The sequence below is a fragment of the Rattus rattus genome, chromosome 18 (genome assembly GCF_011064425.1).
Source record: "Rattus rattus isolate New Zealand chromosome 18, Rrattus_CSIRO_v1, whole genome shotgun sequence".
Classification (NCBI taxonomy): Eukaryota; Metazoa; Chordata; class Mammalia; order Rodentia; family Muridae; genus Rattus; species Rattus rattus.
In genome coordinates this window covers 28102419-28128770 of record NC_046171.1, presented here as the reverse complement: position 1 = coordinate 28128770, position 26352 = coordinate 28102419, and the positions used below count along the sequence as shown (strand labels likewise).

The window sequence follows — 26352 nt, the reverse complement described above, 5'->3', positions numbered from 1 at the left end:
CAGCACACACATGGCAGCTCACAATAATCTGTGTCTATTTCCCGGGAACCAATACTCTCTCCCGGCCGCTGCAGGCACAGGCGTTCATGTGGTGAACAAAACACTCATAGGCATAAAAATAAATAAATGTAAGAAGGAAAGGATTTAGCACAAGGGCTTTATGGATGATTTTCTTGTGCAGTTTCAAAACCAGTCCCCTCTGTCACCCTCACACACCATACACAAATACACACACACACACCATGATACACAGACATCACATGTAAGCACACACACACCACACACACACCATGCTACACAGACATCACATACACAAACACACACACACACACACACCATATACACACACACCATACACACACACATACACACACACACCATACACACACACTATACACACATACACCATACACACACACACACACACACACACACACACACACACCACACACACACACACATACACACACACATACACACACACATACACACACACACCCACACATACACACACTATACACACACACACACAACACAGATATACACACAGACACATACACAGATACACACACACCATACACACACACACACACACACACCATCACACACACACACACACCATACACACATACACACACACACACACATACACACACACACACACACACACACACACACACATACACACACCACACACACACACACACACACACATACACACCACACACACACACCATACACACACACACACCATACACACACATACACCACACACATACACACACAACCATACACACACACACGCACACACACACACACACACTATACACACACACCATACACACACACTATACACACACTATACACACACTATACACACACACTATACACACACCCACACTATACACACACCCACACACCATACACATACACTATACACACACACCATATACACACACATACACACACTATACACACACACACACTATACACACACACACACACACTATACACACACACACACACACACACACACACACACACACACACACACACACACACTTCTGGGTAAGATCTGGGTCCAGGAAGCAGATGACTCCAGTGTTGAGCAAGGGGCTGACCAAACCTGGGCCTGGGTTCTTGGAATTCTCTCTTAGTATCATGGCCGCTCCCAAACCATGTTCTAGGAAGCCTAGAGGTGTCCACTCAATGACTGGAGGGTTTTATGGGAAATAATAATTTATAGTATTCATTATTTAGAACACTAAAGAAGCCTGACCACTGTGATTAACCCATCATTCCCCAAAACTTCTTTTGAACCCAAAACCTCTCCCGGCTTCCACATGTTCTCTGGAAGTGTTTGAGGAACACTTGTTAATAGATACAAAGTCCAGGCAGCATCCTGCCCTCTGCCCTCTGCCCTCTACTGTCCCATAGGATTCTCAGAAGCAACCATCTTGACTCTGAGGGGGGCACAGTGTGGTGCAGTCCAAATGAGCCCGATGCTGTGCATAGCTTCCATTCCACCATGTTCGAGTCCTACTTCAGGAGGAATCACATAGCCACGGAAGGCCATCAAGGACACAAAGACATGAGGCATCTCACTGCTCTGGGCCACTGGTCCCCATATGAGTCACCCCCACAGTGTGTCCTCACTGGTCCTGAGGATTTACATCAGGGCCAGTGGAGCTTCACTAGCTCTGACAGCTCGATGCGCGGCCATCTCTGTGGCTGAAGAGGCTGCTGGGAGAGTGTCTTAGTCAGGGCCTCTACTCCTGCACAAACGTCAGGACCAAGAAGCAAGTTGGGGAGGAGAGGGTTTATTCAGCTTACACTTCCACACTGCTGTTCATCACCAAAGGAAGTCAGGACTGGAATTCAGGCAGGTCAGGAAGCAGGAGCTGATGCAGAGGCCATGGAGGGATGTTACTTACTGGCTTGTTCCCCTGGCTTGCTCAGCTTGCCCTCTTATAGAACCCAGGACCACCAGCCCAGGGACGGCACCACCCACAATGGGCTGGGCCCTCCCCCCTTGATCACTAACTGAGAAAATGCCTTACAGCTGGGTCTCATGGAGGCATTTCCTCAAGGGAGGCTCCTTTCTCTGTGATAACGCCAGCTTGTGTCAAGTTGACACAGAACCAGCCAGTACAGAGGGTAAGAGCTTATTCTCTGCCCAAGCTGTGCGTTGGAGTTTGATATACGGTCATTCTCCTTTAGCCCCAGCCCCGAGATTCCGTGTGTGTGTGTGTGTGTGTGTGTGTGTGTGTGTGTGTGTGTGTGTGTGTGTGTGTGTGTGTGTATGAGAGTGTGTGTGTGTGTGAGTGTAAGAGTGTGTATGTGTGTGAGAATGTGTGTATGTAGGAGTGTCTGTGTGAGAGTTTGTGTGTGTGTGTGTATGAGTGTGTGTGAGAGTGTGTATGTGTGTGAGAATGTGTGTGTGCGTGTGTGCACATGCATGCGCATGCTGTAATTTAACTTTAGAGTCATTGGCAAAGTCAAGAGAGCGCCTGCCTTCTTCATTTTGGCCTGGTTCTACCACTGGGTCTTTGGTTACTGAGAACCATAACTATAATGCAAGGGGGAAAGGACAGAGACAGACAGGCAGACAGGAGAAAGATTGTTTTAAAACCCTGTATAACAGGGTTGGGGATTTAGCTCAGTGGTAGAGCGCTTGCCTAGAAAGCGCAAGGCCCTGGGTTCGGTCCCCAGCTCTGAAAAAAAGAAAACAAACAAACAAACAAACAAAAAAACCCCTGTATAACAACAACAGAACAATGCAGTACCTCTGAATGAAACCAACAGAAGATACACAAGACACATGCAGAAAATTAGAATTTTACAGACGACGTTGGTATATATGTGTAAGCAAGTCGGATGCTCCATGAGGGGAGGGTCCCCTCAGCTATGTTAATTAACCCCCAGGTAAAACAGCTCTTTCTTCAGCTCTCACCACAGGCCACATGCACAGTCTCCCCTTTCGATGGCCTGGGATGACATACCCGGCCTGGTAGCGTTTTCCCACCAGCTAGATATTTCTCATGCAAGAGCACCCACCCCAGGCGTTCCACAGAGCTGCTCCCATGCCAGGCTGGGCAATGGGTTCTGTCTTCCCCACCATTGCCTCCCAGCTCTGATAACCTCTCCACAGCCTGGCGTGAGCCTGAACTCTCTCTCTCTCTCTCTCTCTCTCTCTCTCTCTCTCTCTCTCTCTCTCTCTCTCTCTGTGTCTGTGTTTTTTTGTGTGTTTTTTTTTCCCCCCCCTTCTCTCTCCCTCCCTTTCTCCCCCCCCCCCTCCCTCCCCCTCCCTCTCTGTCCCTCTCCTCTCTCTCCCCTCCTCTCTCCTCTCTCTCTCTTTCTCCCTCTCATTTCTCTCTCTCCCTTCCCCTCCCCCTCTCTTCCTCTCCCCTCCCTCCCCACCTCACTCCTCCCAGGGATAAGGAAGGCATTCAAAATGCCAAGGAAATCTTAACCCGCTTGGGAGTGGAGCCGTCCGATGCTGACTGTGTGTCGGTCCAGCACATCTGCACGATCGTCTCCTTCCGGTCAGCCAACCTGGTGGCCGCCACGCTCGGTGCCATCTTGAACCGCCTGCGGGACAACAAGGGCACACCCAGGCTGCGGACCACGGTTGGCGTGGACGGTTCTCTCTACAAGATGCACCCACAGTGAGTCCACCCCATCTGAGGCCAAAGCCCTTCTCCACAAGGCAGACTGCACGCCCAGGGTATGGTTTGGGAAAATAAGACACGGCCTGGTTCTGGGAAGCAAGGCTAGGAGTTGCTCGTCTGGGACGCCTCGCCCCCAGGTGCCTTCTCACATGTTCACAAAGCTTCTGCAGTCCACTTTGGTCTCTTATCTCCCAAGGTGAGATAGAAGTTTCTCCAGACAGGAACGTGAGGTGTAGTGTGTCTACAAACAGGCTGCGTTATATCCCTTTACTCCACTAGAGCTGGAACTTGGTCATAGGTATTCTGCATTTTTTGTTTTGGTAGTTGTTACTGTTACTGTTATTGTTGTTGTTGTTGTTATTGAGACAGTGATGTAGCCCAGGCTGGCCCAAAATTTGCTGTGTAGCAGAGACTGGCCTTGAACTCCTGACCTTCTGGCCTCTGCCTCCAGGATGCTAGGATTGTAAGCGTGTGCTGTCATGACTGGTGGCATCCGGGTCCTTGTCTCAGAAGCTTCCGATATGAGCCTCAGACACTGCTGTTTCAAATAGGCACGTGTCAGCTCCTGCCATCCGAGAGCCAGAGATCATAAGTGATCTCTACAGACCGGGAGAGGCTTTTCTGCTGAGCTGCCTTCTTGCTTGCTGATGGTGCTGGCCCACCCTGAGCTTGGAAAGTCTCCTGGGCCCTAGAAAATGTGGCTGAAACTTTTGAAATGGCGGAATCTCTGCCCACGGCATTGGTTTGCAAGACCAAGGCTCGTATTTGCAGATTCATAGCCTACCCACTGGGGACGCTTGCACAAATGCAAGGACGTATTTCCCGGAGGCCAATGGGGCTAGCCTTACGCTAGCTGGGAGATGCCAGCCTCCAGGTTTACAATTTTGCTAATTATTTTTTTTGTATTTTAAAGATATTTGAAAGAGAAAATCAATCATTCCTTTCTTTATCCTTTCCTTTTCTTTTTGGTTCCCTTAATAAGCAGAATCTCAGGTCAAGCTGTCCCTGAACCTGTAGGTTTCAAGTAATCCTTCTGTCTCAGCTCTTGAGTAGCTGGGGCCACCGGTCTATGCGACTGCATGCAGCTTTTCCTTTGGAATTCTTGGCTAATTTTTTTTTTTTTTTTTTTTTTTTTTGGACAAGAAAGCCTAAAGGTTTATAGCGTGACATTAAAACTTGTTAGGGCTGAGCATGGAGGTCCATTCCTTTAACCCTGACACTGGGAAGGCAAAGGCAAACTCCTTGTGAGTTTGAGGCCAGCCTGGTATAACTAGTGAGTCCCTTATCTAAAAATAGGCCAGGTCTGTCACCGTAGCTAGTCGTCACTACAGTGGCATATCCATGGTGTGGAGTATCCATGCTGTACAGCATGCTGGGGCGGTGTGGTGGGTTTCCCTGCTCCAAAACTACTTCCGTTTGAACCTTTACCTGCTTTTAATAACTTAGTTCTATTTGACGTGCATTAGTGTTTTGCCTACACAATTGTCTGTTGAATCTCCTGGAAGTGTAGTTACAAGCAATTGCTGGGAATTGAACTCAGGACCTCTGGAAGAGCAGCGAGTGCTCTTAACCACTGAGCCATCTCTCTTGAACCCACACCTTCACATTTTAAAGAGTAACCTTGACCTGGCGTGATGGCTCAGTCGGGAAAGTGAGTGTTACACAAGTTGGAACACGTGATGCGCCTCCCTAAGGACCCAAGACAAGTACAACTGCATGTACCTGTAGTAGCAGGGGGAGGGTAGGGACAGAATTTCCCCGGGGCCCGCTGGCTAGCATGTCTAGCCTGTCAGTGAGCCCTAGATTCAGGAGAGACCCTATCTTTGAAAATAAGGTGGAAGGCAGTTAAGGAAGTTGCCTGAGGTTAACCCCTGACCTCCAGGCCTGTGCTCAGACGTGGGTTCATGTCTGTAGACCTGCTTGTGAGTCCTCGTCCGGGAGCCTGTGCTCGAACACAAAGACTAACTCAGAACAGGTGTTTCCTCATTTCAGCATTACTAGCAACTTGCAGCCATTTACAAGAGTTTCAAAAAGAATAGAAGTCGTTCTTAAGCCATGCCTTGGAGGCAGTGACTGTTGGTATTTTGGGGAAATGGCTTTTCCTGTTTCCTTTGGCCTGCCGCCATCCAGACCGGAGACCACAACCTCTGTCTCAGGCTGGCCTAAGCTTTTCTTCTAGAGAAGGGGGAGAGCCAAGTGAAATAAAAATCAAGAACCAAGAGGGATTCTTGAGCTCTGCCTCTGAGTCAGTGCCTGTGTGGGCTCCTTACTAAACCTGTTCGTTTCCCATCACTCAGCGTGAAGTCCAAGGTCAGTACCGGCTCAAGGTCGCTTGCCACGGAAGCAAGAGCTGGCATTCACCCTTGTTTTTGGATCTGACTCTGAAGTGCTTGCCTTTGGCCCCTGTGGTGCTATAATACAGCCGAGAACAGAAACACCTCCGACCCCCTCTTTGGTCATTTGAAGCAGAGTTTTTTTTTTTAATCGGTTATTTTATTAATTCATATTTCAAATGTTGTCCCCATTCCTGGTCTCCCCTCCCAACCTCCTTCCTGTCCCATCTCCCCTCTGCCCTGAAGCGAAGTCTTGCTATGTAGCTCCAGCCTGCTTAGAACTGACTCTGTAGCCCAGGTTGGTCTGGAGTTAGCAGTCATCCTGTTTCACACAAAGATGGTCTGTGGACCTCAAATTTTTTTGTAGGTAATAAGCATAAAATAACAAGCCCCTCCCTTTTTTGTTGTTATTGTCTTAAGCGGTTTTGGAAATGTTTTTAAGTGTCACGCATTGTTTGTACAGCAGGTACCTAGAGGCTGCATTAGGAAAAATAACAGAGTGGAATTAAAGCGTTCTGACCAGAGGGAGAGTCCCCAGCCGTCCCCAGCCGTCCCCAGCCGTCCCCAGCCGTCCCCAGCCGTCCCCAGCCGTCCCCAGCCGTCCCCAGCCATCCCCAGCCGTCCCCAGCCATCCCCAGCAGGTAGCCTGATCCAGCCGGCCATGCTCACCCACTTCCACTTCCTCCTGCAGGTACTCCCGGCGGTTCCACAAGACCCTGAGGCGCTTGGTGCCTGATTCCGACGTCCGTTTCCTCCTCTCAGAGAGTGGCAGCGGCAAGGGGGCCGCCATGGTGACGGCAGTAGCCTACCGCCTGGCTGAGCAGCACCGGCAGATTGAGGAAACCCTGGCCCACTTCCGCCTCAGCAAGCAGACGCTGATGGAGGTGAAGAAGAGGCTACGGTCAGAGATGGAATTGGGGCTGAGGAAGGAGACCAACAGCAAAGCTACCGTCAAAATGCTGCCTTCTTTTGTCCGGAGCATCCCGGATGGGACTGGTGAGGGCCTGATGGGGCTGCCACACTTCTGTCCCAGGAAGCGGGTCGGGTAGGGATGAGTAGGGGACATATTGGACTCTCCTGAGGATGCTGTTGGATTGGCCATGTCTAATGTTACAAGAGCTGGCATCTCACACAATCCAGTGTGTGTGTGTGTGTGTGTGTGTGTGTGTGTGTGTGTGTATGTGTCTTCCGGGACTTAGAGCACTTCAGTTTTCCTCCCAGGCTAGTGCTCTTTGTAAAACATTGTTGGAACTGCACAATGGGAAGCTGGCATGGCAGTCCATACCTGTGCTCTGAGCGCTCAGGAGGCTCCGGAGTTCAAGGCCACACTCAGCCACATTGTGAGTTCGAGGCCAGCCCAGGCCACATGAGTCCAGCCAACAGAAGAATTCACATGGTCCTCATCTTTTAAGTAGTGTCAGGGTATGCATGAGGGAGATAGACCTGGGGCTTCGCATCCCTGAGCGTTCTACCCCTCACGGAGGCTAGTTCCGTGGCCACACTGGAGAGATTCTTGGGGGCACCCTCAGAAGAATGATTGTGTGGTATAGAAAAATACATCCTCACCTCCATCAGCATCTGCTTGGTGAGGCAGAAGTGGGCCAGGGTGTCCTCAAATTCAGTCGTGTAACTCAACCACGGTCAGCGGGTCAGTGGGTCAGCTGTGTGATTGCTAATCCAGGCCAGGGTCTGCTGATCTCTGTTGGAGGTCAGCTGAGAAGCCAACCTCAGTCTTTATACCCAGCACAGGGTGGCTGGCCATGGGTTTCCCATCCTTGGGTCACTGTGGCTCTACTACTGGATAGAAGCAGAATCTGGAGGCCAAGGCCAGGACTGGCCCAGCTTTGCCTACGCCTCTCCCTCTGGGTCCCAGAATCCAAAAAGAAGAGAAACAGGTTCTTCCATTTTTTCAGTAGCAAGAACCATACACCCAGGTTGAATGGTGGTGGCACACACCTTTAATCCCAGCACTTGAGAGGCAGAGGCAGGCAGATCTCTGAGTTCGAGGTCAGCCTGGTCTACTGTGAGTTCCAGGACATCATGGCTACACAGAGAAAACCCCGTCTTGAAACAAAACAAAACAAAACAAATAACAAAGAACCATACATCCACATTGCAAAGAGGGAAGCCGGGCTGTGGTCATTTTTAGATTTATACGTTGATACAAATTATGCAGTTTTATATGAGAGTCACTAAAATGAAGATATTATCAGGATTTTAAGTAACGGTGAAGTTAACTGTGACAAGTAGAACCCTCCTGGGGCCACCGTTCTGATGCCAGACCAGCTTGTGACTGAGAGTCTAGACCATGCTCTATACCCCAGGGACCATTCACAGCAGTCCCCGTAATGCTGGATGGGGGACTTCTGGGGGTTACTGGCCACCAAGATGCACTCAGCCACCTGAGGCTTTCTCTGTGCCCTTCCTTGTGACAGAACACGGTGACTTCCTGGCCTTGGATCTTGGAGGAACGAATTTCCGGGTTCTGCTGGTAAAGATCCGCAGTGGGAAAAAGAGAACAGTGGAAATGCACAACAAGATCTACTCCATTCCCCTGGAAATCATGCAGGGCACCGGGGATGAGGTGAGGCGGGCACAGCTGGCCAGTGGCACTGGTGGTCATGAGATAACCCATGTCTGCTATGTCATGCTGTAACTTTGGCCCCGTGGCCCTAAAGCATCAGGGCCTTTGAGCCCGTGATACTCCAGTGACTGAGAAGTTCCTGGAGAAAGTGTGCGTGCGTGCGTGTGCGTGCGTGCGTGTGTGTGTGTGTGTGTGTGTGCATGCTGAAAGTGTGAAACCGAAGAGAGCCTGGGTAATCTGTTCCCTTTCTCTTAAAGCTGTTTGACCACATCGTCTCCTGCATCTCCGACTTCCTGGACTACATGGGGATCAAAGGCCCCCGGATGCCTCTGGGCTTCACCTTCTCATTTCCCTGCCATCAGGCGAGCCTGGACTGTGTGAGTCTCTCTTTCCTGTGGACCCGACAGTGTTGGGTTCGGGTGGCTAGGGTTTTTGCCCATCTCAGTGACATCCCAAGATGTCTAGGACAGCCTTACATGCCTCATGGGTCACCCTCTCCAGAGCGTCCTAAGACTCTACTCTTCGGCCATTGCTGAAAGGAGCCGTCTTCATAGATGGTGGTGGCAGCACTCAGGAGTCGGAGGCAGGCTGATCTCAAGTTCCAAGCCAGTCTGGTCTAGGCTGTCTAGGACAGCGAGGGTTACACAGAGAAACCCTGTCTCACAGAAGCCAAAAAAATACAAACAAAAACCGGAGCCATGGCTTTTGAGAACCTTTGGGGCCTCTGGGCACAAAGAATGACCTTCATTATAGGACTTGACACACTTCTTAGTGGCTCACCAGCTCCTCTTTCCTTCCTCCTCAACCCCATCTTCCCCCTACTCCTTTAAGCCCAGGCTGGCTTCCCACTTGCTCTGTGGCCATGGCCTTCTCTTCTGATGCCACTGCATCCACCTCCGAGATGTTGGCATTGCGGGCATGCGAGACCTCACTGGGCTTTTGCCCACACCAGGCGAGCACTCTGCTGACTAGCTACACCCTCAGCCCCTGGCGGCTTTCCTTTTGGCTGCTCGTATGGCAAGATGCTGGATGCCCCTAGGCCCTGCCACAGTGCCCTGTTAGAACAAACCTTTCGTAAATACTTAATCTATGGGACGAAAAGGGTCCCAGATGGGGGCGTGGGTCTCCCCCACCCCCGTAACAAACTAAGGTGTGGGTACAGGGTGGAGGGTTCCTGTTAGATCTCAACCCAGGACAAATCTCGCTCTCTACCTGTGGCTTCTCCCACACTTTTCTCCCTACCCTCTCTACCCTAAATCTCCTGGGGGCTGGACTTCCGTTCTCCCTCCCCCAGCCTGATCCCTATATATCTTGGTTCTTTAGGCTATGCCGGGCTCCTTGTTTTGGCTGGTGACTCCTCTCTTGCTCTCCTCCCTTTCTCCTCTATTGGTCTTGTCTAAGTCGGCCTGCCTGCCGTGTTCAGCCTGGGCTCTTCCCTCTGCTTTCTCCCTTAAGTCTACAATAAAAACCATCTCCACACTTTAGGAGTAGGCATGCCCTCTTCTTTCTTTCTTATTTTCCATCCAGTCACAGTTTCTGTCCTTAGTGGGGCTCCTATGTCCGTGCCGGCGTCAGAGGCACGAACCAGGCACTCTGCCACTGTGTGGGAAGGGCCAGGCGTGGGTGGATATATTGTGTGCAAAGAGGGAGAAGGTGGCACAGAATCCCTGAGGGAGGAGCCAGCCTATCTGAAAATATACAGTTGGCCATGCATGGTACAAGTGGAGACACGGCCAGGGCAGGGCCTGAGGGACGGCTTAAGGCCTGATTGGCAGCACCAGGAGAGCTAAGTAAGGTAATATCAGAAAAATTCCAACCCAAGGAGGTTTACTACAGCCATGAAAACACAGGAATTAAATAATTTCAGACAAGCAACATCAAAAGGAGGGAAGCACACACAGAGAGAGAGAGAGAGAGAGAGAGAGAGAGAGAGAGAGAGAGGAGAGAGAGATGCTCACACATATAGACATGCACAACTCTAAACATTTTTTAAAGGTTGGGACTTATGTTGCCCAGGCTAGGAATCTGTTACACACATTCCTTGTGTAGCCAAGGATAGCCCATAATTTCTAATCTCCTGCCTCTATCTCCCATGGGTTGGAATTATGAATGCCTACTATCATTCCTGATTTGTGCGGTACTGGGGATCAAACACACACACACACACACACACACACACACACACACACACACACACACACACACACACACACACAGAGCACTTTTCCCCAAGAGCGTATAAAGTCTATAAAGTAACAACAGGCTTACTACAATTTTGCATTCCTTTAAACAAGTCCACAACCAACCTTATGTGCCTCCGTTTCTCCATCTGTGAAGTGGGTTTGGAAAGCAGATGTCTGTGGGGATGGTGGGAGAGGACCAGCCACAGGATTCCACTCATGCTTACTTGTACTGAGTGTGATGCTGGCACAGCAGCATCTGGACACACAGCCTCTGTGGTTACTGCCTGGGAGGTGGGGTATCACAGTCTCCTGACCGCAGAGTGGCCTGAAGGTTCCTCACCTAAACTCTCTGGGTGCCTTTCCTCTTTCAGGGAATCTTGATCTCATGGACAAAGGGTTTCAAAGCCACTGACTGTGAGGGCCATGATGTAGCAACCTTACTGAGGGATGCGGTGAAGAGGAGAGAGGTAACTTGATGTTCCTAAGATAATGTCTGCCTTTGGGGAGGGGTGTTACAAAACTGAAACTTGCTTTTTCTGTGAAGAATTGGAATGCCGCAGAAGCATGTGATTTGGAGGTCGTATGCCCGCCCACCACCCACTCCAGTCACTGCCAGCGTTCTAGTGACACTGACACTTGTCCCTTTTGTATCGTTAAGGGATGACATGGGGCTGGTGAGATGGCTCAGCAGCTGCCACCAAGCCTGAGGGCCTGAGTCTGGTTCCTAGGACCCACATGGTGGAGGGAGAGAGTCCTCTCCTGTGGTTTATCCTTTGGCCTGCACACACGTGCTGTGGCATGTGTATGCACACATACTAAACAATGGTGAAGAATGGTCCACTCAGGGAGAGAGAAAATCATGACTCACAGGGACAGAAAGATGGAAAGTTTCTGACAGCGCACACACCCGGGACCCGCCCGCCAGGCTTTTCAGAGTGCAGGCCTCCGACATGGATGGCCCCGTTGGTGGGAATAAGCTTATAGGCAGTGTTGCCACTTAGTGAACACAGTCAGGAGCTCAACCCTGCTTCCCAGAAGCGTGCAGTCCAGAGCCTGGACTAGCAGGGCGTAAGCCAGGGCTAGCTGTCCCTTCCCTACATACGTGTCCCTTTCTTTTCATAGGAATTTGACTTGGATGTGGTGGCTGTGGTCAACGACACCGTGGGCACCATGATGACCTGTGCGTATGAAGAACCCACTTGCGAAATTGGACTCATCGTGGGTAAGTGCCGTCAAAGGGTCTCTTCTCTAGGAAGGGGACACTGGCGTTTACTCTTTTTTAGAAACCCAGCAGCTCAGTCCTTAGTGGGGAAATGGTTGATCCGTGGGTACCACTTTTACCCCCTCTAGCACTCTGTATGGAGGCAAGCTGCACCCCATGATGGCTGCACATCCATTAGGATTGGACCGTCCGTCAGTGAGCTCTCCAGGAACGAGGCACAAAAAAGCTCATGTGTTCTGGGTAGATGGAGTGGGGTGGCTGAAACCAGACCATGTGCAGACTCAAGGGCTAAAAAGGAAGTAGAGACCATCTCCACTCCTGACCATGTTGTAGCTGGGAAGGGCCAGTCTGCTCTGGGGCACCATTCATGGTCTGTGGCCACCGTCTAAGTGACCCCAGCCCTGTAGGTTGTTTTCTTGTGTTCCAAACATATTAGAGGTCTAGACCTCAAGAGGATTAAACCCTGTGTATGTGTGTGTGTGTGTGTGTGTGTGTGTGTGTGTGTGTGTGTGTGTGTGTGTGTGTGCGCGCACGCGCACGCGGGCACACATGCGCTCATGTGATGTATGTACAGTGTGCGTGCAGGAGTGCATGTGCCACACAGTGCCTCTGGAGGTCCAAGAACCACCTTGGATATTGGTCCTCACTGCCACCTGCTGATATAATAAAATAACCTAACAGAAAAAACCTAGGGGAAAAAGGATTTATTTTAGCCCTCAACTCCAGGTTACAAATAGGCAAGAACCTGAAACAACTAGTCATATTGTAGCCATAGTCAAGAGTAGAAAGAAATGAATGTACAGACTCACTTGTTTGTGCTCAGCTTGATTTTCCCCCTTATCCCGGTCAGGACCATCTCCTAGGGGATGGTGCTGCCCACAGTGGGCTAGGATTTCAACTAACATAAGATTCTCCTTCTACCCAATGCAGACAGCCCCTCCTCTTCCCAGGTGATTCTAGGCAGTGTCAAGTTGACAGTTAAAGTTAACCATTGCACTCCCTAAACACTTTCTCAGTCACTTCTTGGACACCTTGAGATCATTTTTTAGCGTCTGAAGGTTGGGATGGGCCTCACGCAGGCTGCATGGGGGAAGCTTTTCTATGTGTTCTGAAGCCACTTGTAACCACCGCTGAAACAGAAAATCAGGAAGCACAGCCCGATTAAAGGAATTCAGCTCCTGCCCCTGAGATTTCATTCCTTTCTTCCTTTTGGCAAAGCGGGCTCCACCCTGCCCCGCCCCGCCCTGCCTTTTGCCCATGAAAAGCTTAGGCGGGGTTTAGGTGAGACCTGCAGACCCAGCATGACTGGGCATATTCCCATTGAGGCCGGCCTCACCTTCCTTGCTCCAGAGAGGAGCTGCTGCCAGGATTCAGCCAGCTTTCCCTTGCCTCTGTCAACCGACCTCTTGGTTCAGAATTCTCATGGCCAGGGAATACAGTTTGCGTATTTCGGCTTTCTTTGCATCTCTGTTTCCCCTGGCTCCTTTTTTTTTCCCCCTCCTCTTTTGTACTTTGGGTAGAAGGGAACCGAACAACCAGAAAGAATCCAGCAGTGGTAAGGGTAGGATGGGGAGCCTTACCCTTGAATTGAGGGAAAGCTTGCTCAGCTCACGCCTGCAAGCTTTATGGCGAGTGCAGTTGATAGGAAGCAACATTTCTCTACAGACCCCCTTGAGTCATGGAGTGCTAATGGGAACGTGGCCGCTCCGGGGTATGGCTGCAGAGAAGGCCTTTATTGTAGGGATGAGGGAGAGTTCAGCCAGAGGCATCTGGAAGAGGCCAGACTGAACAGGGCTAGCAGAATAGAGACTGGGCCAGGAGAGGTGGAGGGGGGTCAGGGGAGAGCAGGAGAGGGAGAGAGGCCGAGGGAGGGAGGGAGGGAGGGATGGAGTAGTGGTGGGGAGAAGAACACTCAATGGACGAGATGGCTGAGTTATATAAGAGAAAAGCTGGGGGAGTTATGGTTAGGGGGCGGGGAGAGAAGTGTGGGAGGAGCCACAGGTACTGGGTGAGACTTGTCCTGGGTTCTTTGAGACTTAGCAAAGATCTTCATAAATACAGGCTTCAGGGCAAGAGTTTTCAGTCTCCGAAGTAAGAGAAGTCCAGGGACCACAAGCCAGAGGTCATGGTATTAAAACTACTGTACAGCAGGCTAGCATCGGGGGTCTCAGTGGACTGAGGGCAGGCTAGCAGCGGGGGTCTCAGTGGACTGAGGGCAGGCTAGCAGCGGGGGTCTCAGTGGCTAAAGGCGCCTGTTGCCAAGCCTCATAGCCTGAGCCCAATCCCCAGGTTCACGCCGCAGTAGAGCGAAAGAACTGAACTCTCCTGCAAGGTGAATTCTGATTCCATATCCGCGCAGGCTTATACATGTGTGTACACTCACAGTTTCAAAATAAGTAACTAAAAAATAGTGAAAATAATGTGCCTCCCATTTCGGGTCCATAGCCCCTTGTAGGCTAAAACTGCACCAACTTGTGCTCCTTCCCAGTCTTGGGGGATACTGAGTAAGATACACTGTAGGGAGGTCAAACGCGGACACCAGAGGCTTCCCGGAAACCACACACCCACCCAGAGGAACTCTTCTTGTCTTAGGAGCAGCAGATACTCTATGGTGTCTGTGCGCTGTTTGGTTTTATGTTTTGTGTCAATTTGACCCAAGCCAGAGGCATCAGAGGACTGAACCTCAACTGAGGAGATGCCTCTGTAAGATGAGGCTGTAGGCAAGCCTGTGAGGTATTCTCCTAAGTAGTGATTGATGGGGGAGCGTCCAGCCTGTGGTAGGTGAGGCCGTCCCTGGGCTGGTGGTCCTGGGTTCTATAAGAAAGCAGGCTGAGCAAGCCATGGGGAGCAAGCCAGTAAGCAGCACCCACTCCTCCATGGCCTCTGCGTCAGATCCTGCCTCCAGGTTCCTGTCCCGCTTTGAGTTCCTGTCCTGACTTCCTTTGGTGATGAGCAGTGATATTTAAGCGTAAGCCAAGTAAACCCTTTCCTCCCCACGTTGTTTTGGCGGTGGTGTTTCAGCACAGCAATGGTAACCGTAACTAGATAGTCTGTGGTACCAGCAAGGCAAGGAGCTGTTGCTTAGAAAGGTGGGATGTGGCCCCGCACTCAGATGCTCGCTGACTAGATGTAGTCACCACGAGTGTACAGGCAAGGTACGAAAGTAGACCGTCCTCTGGTTACTGTGTGTCCCTATCTGTGTGTGTGTGTGTGTGTGTGTGTGTGTAAGCACGCACAATACCTCCTGTGTTGTAAGAGCATATACCAACATAAATGCAGCACTGTCTGAACCGGCTGACAGGTTAGACTTTAGGCAAAATGTAAATTAATCAAAGTTGGGCCTAATGGGACGGCCCCACCCACCACAGGCTGGACCCTCCCCCATCAATCATTACTTGAGGATTGCCATAAGTTCAAGGCCAGCCTAGTCAACATAGTAAGTGCCTGGCCAGCTAGGGTTACATAGAAAGACCATGGGTTTTGTTTGTTCCTTTGTTTGTTTCAAAGATGATCACTCCATCCCTCTTTATAGTTTACCTCAGACTTGCCATTTAAGTTTCCCTAGAAGCAATGAGAAGACAAAATGTTTTGTTGATTTTCAAGAAATATACCCAGCTGGATCGTAGTAGCCCATGCCTTAATCCCAGCACCTGGGAGGCAGAGGCGGGTGGATCTCTATGAGTTCCAGTCCAGCCTGGTCTACAGATCACGTTCCAGGACAGCCAAGGCTAAACAAACAAAAATAAACAACAACAACAAAAACCATCCAAAACTATAGGGCTGGAGAGATGGCTTAGTGGTTGTGAGCATTGGCTGCTCTTCCAGAGGTCCTGAGTTCAATTCCCAGCAACCACATGGCAGCTCACAACTGTAACTAAAATTCCAGGGAATTTGAAACCGCTTACCCAGACGTAGTGCAATCACCAAATGTACATTTGAGAGAGAGAGGGGAGAGGAGAGAGAGAGAGAGAGAGAGAGAGAGAGAGAGAGAGAGAGAAAGAAATATATGTTGAGTAATGGTGGTGCACACCTTTAATCCCGGCGCTCCAGAGGCAGCGGGCAGCGGCAGCAGATCTCTGAGTTTGAGGCCAGCCTGGTCTACAGAAGGAGTTCCAGTACAGCTAAAACTACATAGAGAAACCCTGTCTCAAAAACCAAGCATATATACATATACACACACATATATGTATGTATGTATGTATATACCTCACACATATACACACTGGGGCTGGGGATGTAGTTCAGTTGATAGAATGCAGTCCCTTCCTGCCAGGGGTCAAGGCCTGCCAAGGGTCAAGGATCATTGTGTAAGGGGTGGGGGGAGGCGGGGCGGGAGATTATAAGAGCCAGGGGTGGTCTAGAAAAAGCCTTTTGCACATATGACAGGGCAGTTGCACACATGAAATCGGAGGCTCCGACTGCAGGCAGATCCTGTGCAAGATCAAGGAGGACAAATCCCAGAATAGATCAGGGGAGGGTCACGATCCCAGCATAGATCAGGAGAGGGTTACGATCCCAGCATAGATCAAGGAGGACAAATCCCACCATAGATCAGAGAGGGTCACGATCCCAGCATAGATCAGGGAGGGTCATGATCCCAGCCCTAGCTGAGGAGTTAGAAGCCCCTGACAGCTGCTGGGGGAAAGAGAGTCAGTTTTTCTGTTCTCTTTGGAGATGGGGACCCCGAGAACCTCCCTGTGCCCCAGACCAGGCCCTAACCCACACGCAGGCAGCATTAGTTGTGCTCAGTGGGTATTTTTAGAGGGAGTCACATAGACTTGAGTGGGGAAAAATGGTAGAGGATAGGGGAAGGGCTGGAGGGGAGGGGGTATATTTAATCCAAATCTGTGTGCCTATGACAATTTAAAAATCGTAATCAACCCTTGCCCTGCATCAGAGCTCTGGGTGTGAAGTGTCTGGTGTGAAGTCCCCTCTCCTGTCATGTGAAGGCCCGGTGTGAAACACCCCCCACCCCACCCCCACGCCAGCCCCACCCCCACGCCAGCCCCATCACTGTCCTCTTCCCTGGTGTTTTAGGGACGGGCACCAATGCCTGCTACATGGAGGAGATGAAGAATGTGGAGATGGTGGAGGGGAACCAGGGCCAGATGTGCATCAACATGGAGTGGGGCGCCTTTGGTGACAATGGGTGTCTGGATGACATCAGAACAGACTTTGACAAAGTGGTGGACCAATATTCTCTAAACTCTGGGAAACAAAGGTAATCAGCCCGCTGGGCGCCCCTGTGGAGGTTGACTGCATCCTAAGCGGCAGGAAGGAGGGACTCTGCACAGGGGCTTGGAAGTCCACCCCTCTGGTGTAATCGGGTTTTCCATTTCTGGAAGTGACTGACACAGTGGACACGCAGCCTCGTTTGCCCTTCAGGGTCTGAAAGAGTTTAGCCAAGCCTTCCTTCCATCCATGGGTGAGGTAGACTCCCTTCTCACGTCAAGATCCTGCGCCCCCTTGTGGCTCCTCAAAGTTTTGCAACTCAGGTCACAGATTGGTTCTGAAATGGCAGTGTCCACTTACAAATGAGGTGCCTGCCCCGGTCTCCCAAGAACGAGGTTCTTGTTCACTGATGTAGCCAGGATGAGATGGTCCAGGTTATGTCCTTTGGAAAATAAATCGGCTTCAGTTTAATCCTGAATGTGTTGCGGCTCTCCCGGCTTGCCCCACGCTGTGCTCAACCAGAATTCTGTTAATGACAAAACCATCAAAAACCAACCAACCAACCAAAACCATCAAAAAATGAATATAAAAACCAAAGAGCCTTCTCTCTCTATCCATGTAAGACTCCGCTGAGACTGTTACTTAGTCTGGAACTGCTGAGGGCCTACTGTGCTGGGCTGTGACGTCTCAGCGAGACACCCACTCCCTGTCTTCTCAGGACCGGGAGTCACTGTGGTGGTGGTGGTGGTGGTGGTGGTGGTGGTGGTGGTGGTGGTGGTGGTGGTGGTGGTGGTGGTGGTGGTGGTGGTGGTGGTGGTGGTGGTGGTGGTGGTGGTGAGAGGGAGGGAGCCTGTGTGCGCTCTGTAAAAGGGTGAGGTGTGAGAGGCTGGAACAGGAAGAGTACCAGGCTGCAGTGGCCCTCTCTTGGGTGTGGCCTGTGGCTAAGAGCAGAGTAGAAAGGGCCAGACAAAGACAAGGAAGGAGGCCACCTAACACAGCTCTGTGGCTGCTGGAGGCATCAGTGTGGGGAGGGAGAAGGGCTTCTTAGGTCCCCGTCAGCCCTGTCATCGAGGCACAGGACAGGCATGTGACTGAGATCACACCCTCAATGGGGCTGTCATGGGCCCGGGAGTGACTGTGGGCCCGAAGGCGAGTGGTCCTCCTGCTTATCACCCTCCCTTCCTCTCGACTCAGGTTTGAGAAAATGATCAGTGGGATGTACCTGGGTGAGATCGTCCGTAACATCCTGATCGACTTCACCAAGAAAGGCTTCCTCTTCCGGGGACAGATCTCTGAGCCACTCAAGACCCGAGGCATCTTTGAGACCAAGTTTCTCTCTCAGATTGAGAGGTGAGTAGGGAGCGGTTTTGAGCGTCATTTTGCTTTCGGCGAACTCTAAACGTGAGTTTACAGGACTTCCCTTAGCATAGCAATCTTGAGGTTCATCCACATTGGTCCCTCCCTTTTAGGGCATCCATTGGGTGCCCCTATCGAATTTCGTTTTCCTGCTTCTGCTAGCGTCTGGCAGCTTGAGTGGTTTCCACTGTTTGGTCCCTGCTATGTCTTGTCTCATGCATATATTCACAAGTGGACTGGCTGGTCCCTATGGAAATTCCCTTTTCAATTTCCTGAGGAACCACCATATTGATTTCCAAAACGGGCCCCTCTATTTGTCATCATTCCCAGCATCCTCACATACGCTGCCACTTTCTGACAGCCTAATAGACAGACAGACAGAAAGACAGAACAAACTAGAGCTCCTTAGGTTCTGTAAAGTTTTAAAGATTGGCATTTGGGGGAGGGAGGCAAATAGTACAATGAGGAAAACATTTACTTCATGCCAATGGCAGAAGCATGGTGGGGGGTGGGGAGCAGATCCCAACAGTTCTGACCCCATGGACCTCCCTGCCTGACTGTGCTTCCAGGAGTGCCTCAGTTCCCCAGGTCCTCATTTCCTCCTCTTTAAGACGGGGATGATGAAAGCTTAGTGTAGGAGTTCTGGCCAGAGGGTCAGGAGTTGTAGGCCCAACTCTTCTACCTAGTGAATTTGGGGCTAGCCTCAGCTATTTGAGGCCTTGTCTCAAATGCAGACCAAGGTAGTGATTGCATACATGCAGTGCATATACAATGCATAGCCTTGAGAAAGGCTAGCCAGTCTCATCTCAGCTCTTTCAGTTTACTGGGAGAAGGGAAACCCCTGGGGTACACTAGGTTGTTCACATGACCCTTTAGCAAGGGAACAAAGGTCATCGTGGCTGACACAGAATGCAAGGTAAGCCGAGGTGTGAAAACGAATGGCATTAAAGATTACTCTGTGTGAGAGTGCGTGTGTGTGTGTGTGTGTGTGTGTGTCTGTGTGTGTGTGTGTGTGTGTCTCTACGCATGTGCTGTGCCACAGTGCATACTTGTCAGAGGACTCCTCTCACCTGGCAGAGAGGGGGCCGCTCCATGGTTTCAGGCTAGCCTCTGCTCTTGTGTGGGGATGCTTTGGGCATCAGATTTAGTTCATTGGGCTTTCATAACCAATGCTGTCCCCACTGAGCCACTTCCCAGCCCTGCTGTCATCCTTAGGAATATTACAGTTTCAAAGTGATCCTTTCTACATGGGCAGTGTGGGAAGGTGGGAACTGGTTGAGTCTCTAGGTCACCTTGGGCAACCCTCTCTCTCAAACAGAAGAGGAGGAGGGAGAGAAAAAGAATGTAATATTGTTTCCTGGGGTCACTAGGATTAGAGAGAGTTTTAATTTATTCAACTTTAATTTCTGTAGTCAAGCATGTGGTACTTCTGGACTCATTAAAAAGTTTAAAGCAAGCTGGGTAGGTAGCACTGGCACAGGCCTTTAATCTCAGCACCCTGGAGGCAGAAGCAGGCAGATCACTGAGACCTGAGGCCAGCCTGGTCTATGGAGTAAGTTCCAGGACAGCCAGGGCTACACAGAGGAACCCTGTCAACAACAACAAAACCCAGAACAGCAGCCCTCAATCTTCCTAACACTGCGACCCTTTAATACAGTTCCTCATGCTGTAGTGACCCCAACCATAAACTTATTTCCGTTGCTCCTTCGTAACTGTAATTTTGCTCCTGCTATGAATCATAATATAAACCTGTGTTTTCTGATGGTCTTAAGTGACTCCCGTGGAAGGGTCATTAGACCTCCAAGGAGTCACGACCCACGGGTTTAAGAATCACTGGTTTAAAGTGATGTGCCGAAGAGATTAGTGCTCATTGGCTGAGAGCAGGTCCAGCTCTTGCAGAGAACCTGAGTTTGGTTCCCAGCCCTCAATTCAGGCTGCTTAGAGCTACCTGTGACTCCAGCTCCAGGGGCTCGGACGCCTCTGGCTGTCGCAGGAACGTGTAACTCCAGCACAGACACACACAGTTATCAGCCAAAGGTGGGAGAGATGGCTCTCACCTCTTCTGATGGTCCACAGTGTGATTTTCAGCACGCACAATCAAGCACGTCATAGCTTCCTGTAGCTCCAGATCCAGGGGATCTGACGCCCTCTTCTGGCCTGTTTGGGCACCCATGGCATATACATAGACACACTACAAGTGTGTGTGTGTGTGTGTGTGTGTGTGTGTGTTCTTTTAATTTAAAAATCTATTCAGAAGGGGAATAACCCCCTAAGACACCATTCACAGACAAGGAGAATGCTTCGGGCCCGTCCTTTGCTCCAAAGCTTCCGTGGGCCAGCTCCATCCAGCTCACTGGCTTTTGTCCTCCGCAGTGACCGGTTAGCGCTGCTCCAGGTGCGGGCCATCCTTCAGCAGCTGGGTCTGAACAGCACGTGTGATGACAGTATCCTGGTCAAGACCGTGTGTGGGGTGGTGTCCAAGCGGGCAGCTCAGCTGTGTGGTGCCGGCATGGCCGCCGTGGTGGAAAAGATCAGAGAGAACAGAGGCCTAGACCATCTGAATGTAACTGTGGGAGTGGATGGGACGCTCTACAAACTTCATCCACAGTGAGTATGGCTTCCTCCTGGCTGGGGAGTCTGATGGTTACAGGGTGTCGACATGATTCCTCACGGAGGGAGGGACAGGAGCCTGAGGCCCTGAGTAGCCGTAGTATTTGAAGGGACTTTGGGGAGACAGAGAAGGGCTTCAACTGAGCCAGCTCACACAGGCAGAGGGTAGGACTCCCCCTGCTTCCTTTTGGCCCTCTGAGGTGTATATGCAGTTGTGTAACATGTGTGCACATTGGCCAGCTGTGCTTGGTAAAAGGAAATTCAGAACCAGGGAAGTGAGCTGTTGTCCTGTAGAATGGGAGCAGTGTAGGCCCGGGCTGTGGTGAGGAGGAACCTTATCAGAGTTGTAAACCCTGTACTTGAACCCATCATATGTTCCAAAGCTGGGGCCATAGGGACAGTGACCATGCCTGAACAGAAGCCCCGTGTATTAGCATTCTACAGAGGAAGGGAACCAACAGAATGAATCTATATTAAAAGTACATCCGTCTGTCCAGCTAATCCCACAATGGCTGCCTCTCAACATAAAGTATCTGAAAGTTGTTCAGTCCAGGGGGCTGGACATCTCAGCTGGTCTTCAGTCTGCATTGGAATCCCGAAGTCGTCAAACCGGATACCAGTGAAGGGATGCCTCAGCAACAGGGTGGATGAGGGGTAGGGGACAGGCAAAAAGCAAAAGCTTCCTTCCACGTCTTTCTCTGTGTGCTGTCACCAGAAGACGTGGCTCAGATTTAGGGGGAATCTTCCCCACCCTCTCAAATCATCCGGGCAAGAAAAAATCCTGCATAGGTGTGCCCGATGCTTGGGATTGAGTTCATCGCAGATGTAGTCAAGTTGGCAACCAAAATTAGCAATCACGCCCCCTTAGCAATAAAAAGAACACAGTTAGTTACCGGAGACCATCTCAGCCAAACCGGGCCACAGGCTGACCCCGTGCCCTGGAGCCATCACTCAGAAACTGTGCCCATTAGGGTGGCTCAGTGGAGAGAGTGCTTGCCTCTCCTTATGAAGCTCTGGATTCTCCCCACAGCACAACATAAGCCAGGCATCTGAGGGAGTTTGAAGCTGCTCTGGACTGCCATTCTTCATAGATTCCAGCTCCTGACTGGACCAGAATTTACGTGTATCGAGTGTCATCTATCAGTCCTAGCCACGTTATGATAGAATTTTTATACAACTTTTTGTTGTGTCTTTTTTGAGGCAGGGCCCTGTAGCTCAGGCTAGCCTCCAACTTAATATGTAGCTGAGGGGGTCACCCTTGAATTTATAGATCTTCCTTACCTCCACCTCCTCCGTGATGAGACTCAGATTCAAGGGCTTGGGCCTCCTGAGAGCTTAGGCAGGCACTCTGCCGTCTGAGGTGTCACTGAGCCAGCTGGGTTTACAGCCCCTTCTCACCCCTTTCTCTAGCACATCTTTCTAATTTCAGTCAACCCCAGTTCTCGAGCCTCATCGTCTACTGACCTCCCCTCCCCCATCGTTCGCCTTTTCAGCTTCTCCAGAATCATGCACCAAACTGTGAAGGAACTGTCACCAAAGTGTACCGTGTCCTTCCTCCTGTCTGAAGACGGCAGCGGCAAGGGGGCCGCCCTTATCACAGCTGTGGGCGTGCGGCTCAGAGGAGACCTTTCGGTCGCCTAAGAGCCAGGATCCTCCCAGCCCCCAGCCCGCCACCCTTCCAGCACTCCTCTCTAGAACCGACGACCACACCCCCGTGTTCCACCCAGCAAGCCCCGCTGGGAGACCCAGCGCCAGCGCCCACTCCGCCGCAGAGGGAGGAAGGGGACCGCAGTAACGGAGCACCACGTAGAATACCACCCAGAGCGCGTGTGCTGTTGATCTGATCTCTCGCCTGGACCCCTAATCCCCGCCCTGCCACTCTGCATGATTCAAGTTCGACCTGGCCATGCATTGCCCATGCGTGAACGTAGCGGCACCCGCGTGCGTCTACTGCAGATGTCCAGCTAGGAAAGAGTCCCCTCTCTTGGACAGTCTTCTGGGCCCTTCCAAGCCCATCCGTGGAGTCGCCTCTCCTCCCCCCTCCCCCGTGTGAAGTGTGTTATCACCAGCAGACACTGCCGGACTCCTGCCCACAGGGGCGTGGCCTGAAGGGCGAGTGTGGACATGGCACTGCTGTTCGTTCCCTTCCCCTCCCAGCACCCGCCGCAGCCTGCCATCCCGTCTGGATGTATCGATGCCACTGAATTGTGAATTGTGTGTCCGTCCGTGGAGCCAGTCCTAGCCACATTATTGACAGTCTTGCATTTTGTTTTGTCTCGTGGTGGTGGGGGTGGAGGTGGTAGGGGTGCGCTAAGGTGGGCAGTCCTGTGGGAGAACATCTTGCTAGAAGGAACCAACCCACAAAACAACACCATCACTGGAATTTCCCATCGCTTTAGTGAGCCATTGTTGTACGTCTAGTAAACTTTGTACTGATTCAAGAGTCTGAGTGGTGTTTGCTTGGGGTGGGGGTGGGGGGGCTTAGCATATGGTGACAGCCAGACTAGAGGCTTTATGGACTCATGGGTTAGGGAGAAAGCTTAAAAGCGTCCCAGGTGTGTCTGTAATCCCAACACTTGGGAAACAGAGGAATGAGTTCAAGACCCTCCTTGGCTAAATAGTTTCAGGCAGGCCTATCCCAAATGAAATGAAGCAATAAAAATAAGTCTCCAGCCCCCAGAGTTGGTTCAGACAAGGGCTTCTCTACTTCAAAATGTCACACAAGTAGCCTTTGGCCTGATATCCCAGCACCTGCCTTGTGCTTGCATCCTAAGCCCCAACCTCAAGGCTGGAAATGATCATTCTCTTTACTTGTTGGTGAGCAGTGAACTTGACGACCTGGGGCTGGCTGGCTTAGTGAGAAAGCAATACAGGCTTTCGTAACCAGGGTGTTGGGTGTCCAGGGGTTTTCAAGGTCTGCCTTGGGTATTCTGTAGAGCTTCTGGGGCCTCTCCCTTCTCCCTATTGGTCCTTTTTAGATAGCCACCCTCATGCCTTCCCCTGGCAATGTTTTCTGGAACTAGAAGCTGCCATTTCAGGGAACCTGCCTTCCCTTTCCTGCCTACCTATGTTCCTCTAAGGCCCTTCATGGCCCTCCTGCTCAGAGATTGACAGATGCTGCGAGGGGGCAGCTTAGGGGGAAATGGACTCTGTGTGTGGGTGTGTGACAGACAGACAGGAAGGCAGGCAGACAGACAGACAGAATACTCCCAGGAGGCAGGCGCCAGTACAGGGGGTGCTGCAGTAAAATTACAAGAGATGTGGCCATCTGCAGGACCGAAGAAGTAAAGAGAATCAGAGGCCATTACAGTAAGGTGAGTGTAGGCCAGCCTGGAGTGACCATTCCACTTGGTGGCAATCAGCTGATCAAAAGCTCTAGTTGCCAATAGGAAAACAGAACTAGTCAGTTGTGCAAAGCCGGGAATCTATATTCTTTGGAAGCCCACAACCCTGAGGAAGACCCTCAGTTACCTTTTGGGATGGTTTGAATATGCTTGGCCCAGGGAGTGGCACTATTATGAGGTGTGACTTTGTTGGAGTAGGTGTGTCACTGTGGGTGTGCGCTTTAAGACCCTCCTCCTTGCTGCCTGGAAGCCAGCATTCTGCTAGCAGCCTTCAGATGATGATGTAGAACTCAGTTCCTCCTGCACCAGGCCTGCCTGGATGCTGCCCTGCTCCCACCTTGATAATAATGGACTGAACCTCCGAACCTGTAAGCCAGCCCCAATTAAATGTTGCCCTTATAAGAGTGGCCTTGGTCATGGTGTCTGCTCACAGTAGTAAGACCCTAGCTAAGATGCCTTTTTTTTTTTTAAGATTTATTCATTTATTATATATAAGTATACTGTAGCTGTCTTCAGATACACCAGAAGAGGGCATCGGATCTCTTTACAGATGGTTGTGAGCCACCATGTGGTTGCTGGGGATTGAACTCAGTACCTCTGGAAGAGCAGTCGGGTGCTCTTAACCACTGAGCCATCTCTCCAGCCCCTTAGACGCCTTTCTAGCTCTGCCCTTCTTAGGGCATTCAAGAAGTTCTCTGCCTTTCCACAGAGATAGCATGCCCTCAAGGTACCCTTCAGGATGCCCCATCCTTGGGGAACGCTCATTACCAGGTAGGCATGTTGTGTTCTCTTTCCTTTCCTGTCCTGGTCAAGTTTGCAACACATGAGGCATCAGTCTAGAACAACTGGTCTAGGATCTCGCTTGGCCCAGCCAACAAATTCTGTAAAAGTACTTCTGTTTCTTTTAAACACAGAATCTCATTATGTAGCTCTGGCTGTCCTAGAATCCATGATGTAGACCAGGCTGGCCTCGAACTCACAGACCTGCCTCTGCCTTCCAAGTGCTGGGATTAAAGGAATAACTCTACCATGACCGGCTTCTGCAATTCTCTGAATGTTTGGGACTGTGTCGGAACATCAAGGGCTCTGGTATTGCATCAACATATGTTCTGACAGCCTTCTCTAGTCTCTGGAGAAAGGCAATAGATTCATTTTCTCCCTGGTAAATGGCCATAAGATTTGGTCTTGGCTTTCCCAAAATCCCCACAAGTACAGTAAAGTGTTTTTTCTCTCAGTTACCTATGGTGTCCGTGACATCCCTAATGGACCAACCTGGGCTCCTGAGCCTGTGAGTCTTGGCCTGGGCCATGTGGGAGTCAGGACCAATGGCTACTGCCTTTTCCACTGCCCTCTTTTTCCACTGAGATCAAGGTCTGATCTAAGACAAGTATACCATCCTTCTGGGCCATGTAGTAAAGACTGTTTAAAAATGGTCTACATCATTTCTAAACCTGTGGGTAAAGACTCCTTTGGCAAATCTCTATCCCCCAAAATATTTGCATTGCAATTCACATAACAGTAGCAAAATTACAGTTACGAAGTAGCAATGAAGAGTTTATAGTTGGGAATCAGCACATGAGGAACTGTTGCATTAGGAAGGTTGAGATCCACTGGTTTAGACATGCCTTTGGGCCTGTTCATTTTGGTCAGGATTTGTAGCAAAACCACCTTAATTCTGGCTCCATTTTTTTTCTTTTGTTTCAGACAGGATCTCACTGTGTCGATCTGTCTGGCTTGAAACCCACTCTATAGAACAGGCTGACCTTGAACTCACAGAGATCCACCTGACTCTGCCTCCCAAGTGCTGGAACTAAAAGTATTGCCTCACCTGGCTCTCCCTAATTTCTTTTTAATTATCTTTAAGATCTGCTAATGAA

At 50.7% G+C, this 26352-nt stretch overlaps 1 protein-coding gene across 1 annotated transcript in view; it reads left to right on the top strand.

The window, feature by feature from the left end:
- Hk1 (hexokinase 1) overlaps positions 1–23572 on the top strand; it is a 46846-nt gene extending 23274 nt beyond the window's left edge. Inside the window, exons 8-17 of the mRNA XM_032888314.1 lie at positions 3435–3668; positions 6696–7000; positions 8440–8588; positions 8846–8965; positions 11143–11238; positions 11894–11993; positions 17031–17214; positions 18360–18515; positions 20895–21128; positions 22625–23572. Coding sequence (XP_032744205.1) covers positions 3435–3668; positions 6696–7000; positions 8440–8588; positions 8846–8965; positions 11143–11238; positions 11894–11993; positions 17031–17214; positions 18360–18515; positions 20895–21128; positions 22625–22772 — 1726 coding nt within the window. The 3' untranslated portion in view covers positions 22773–23572. The remainder of the gene's footprint in view (positions 1–3434; positions 3669–6695; positions 7001–8439; positions 8589–8845; positions 8966–11142; positions 11239–11893; positions 11994–17030; positions 17215–18359; positions 18516–20894; positions 21129–22624) is intronic.
- Positions 23573–26352: the final 2780 nt, after the last annotated feature.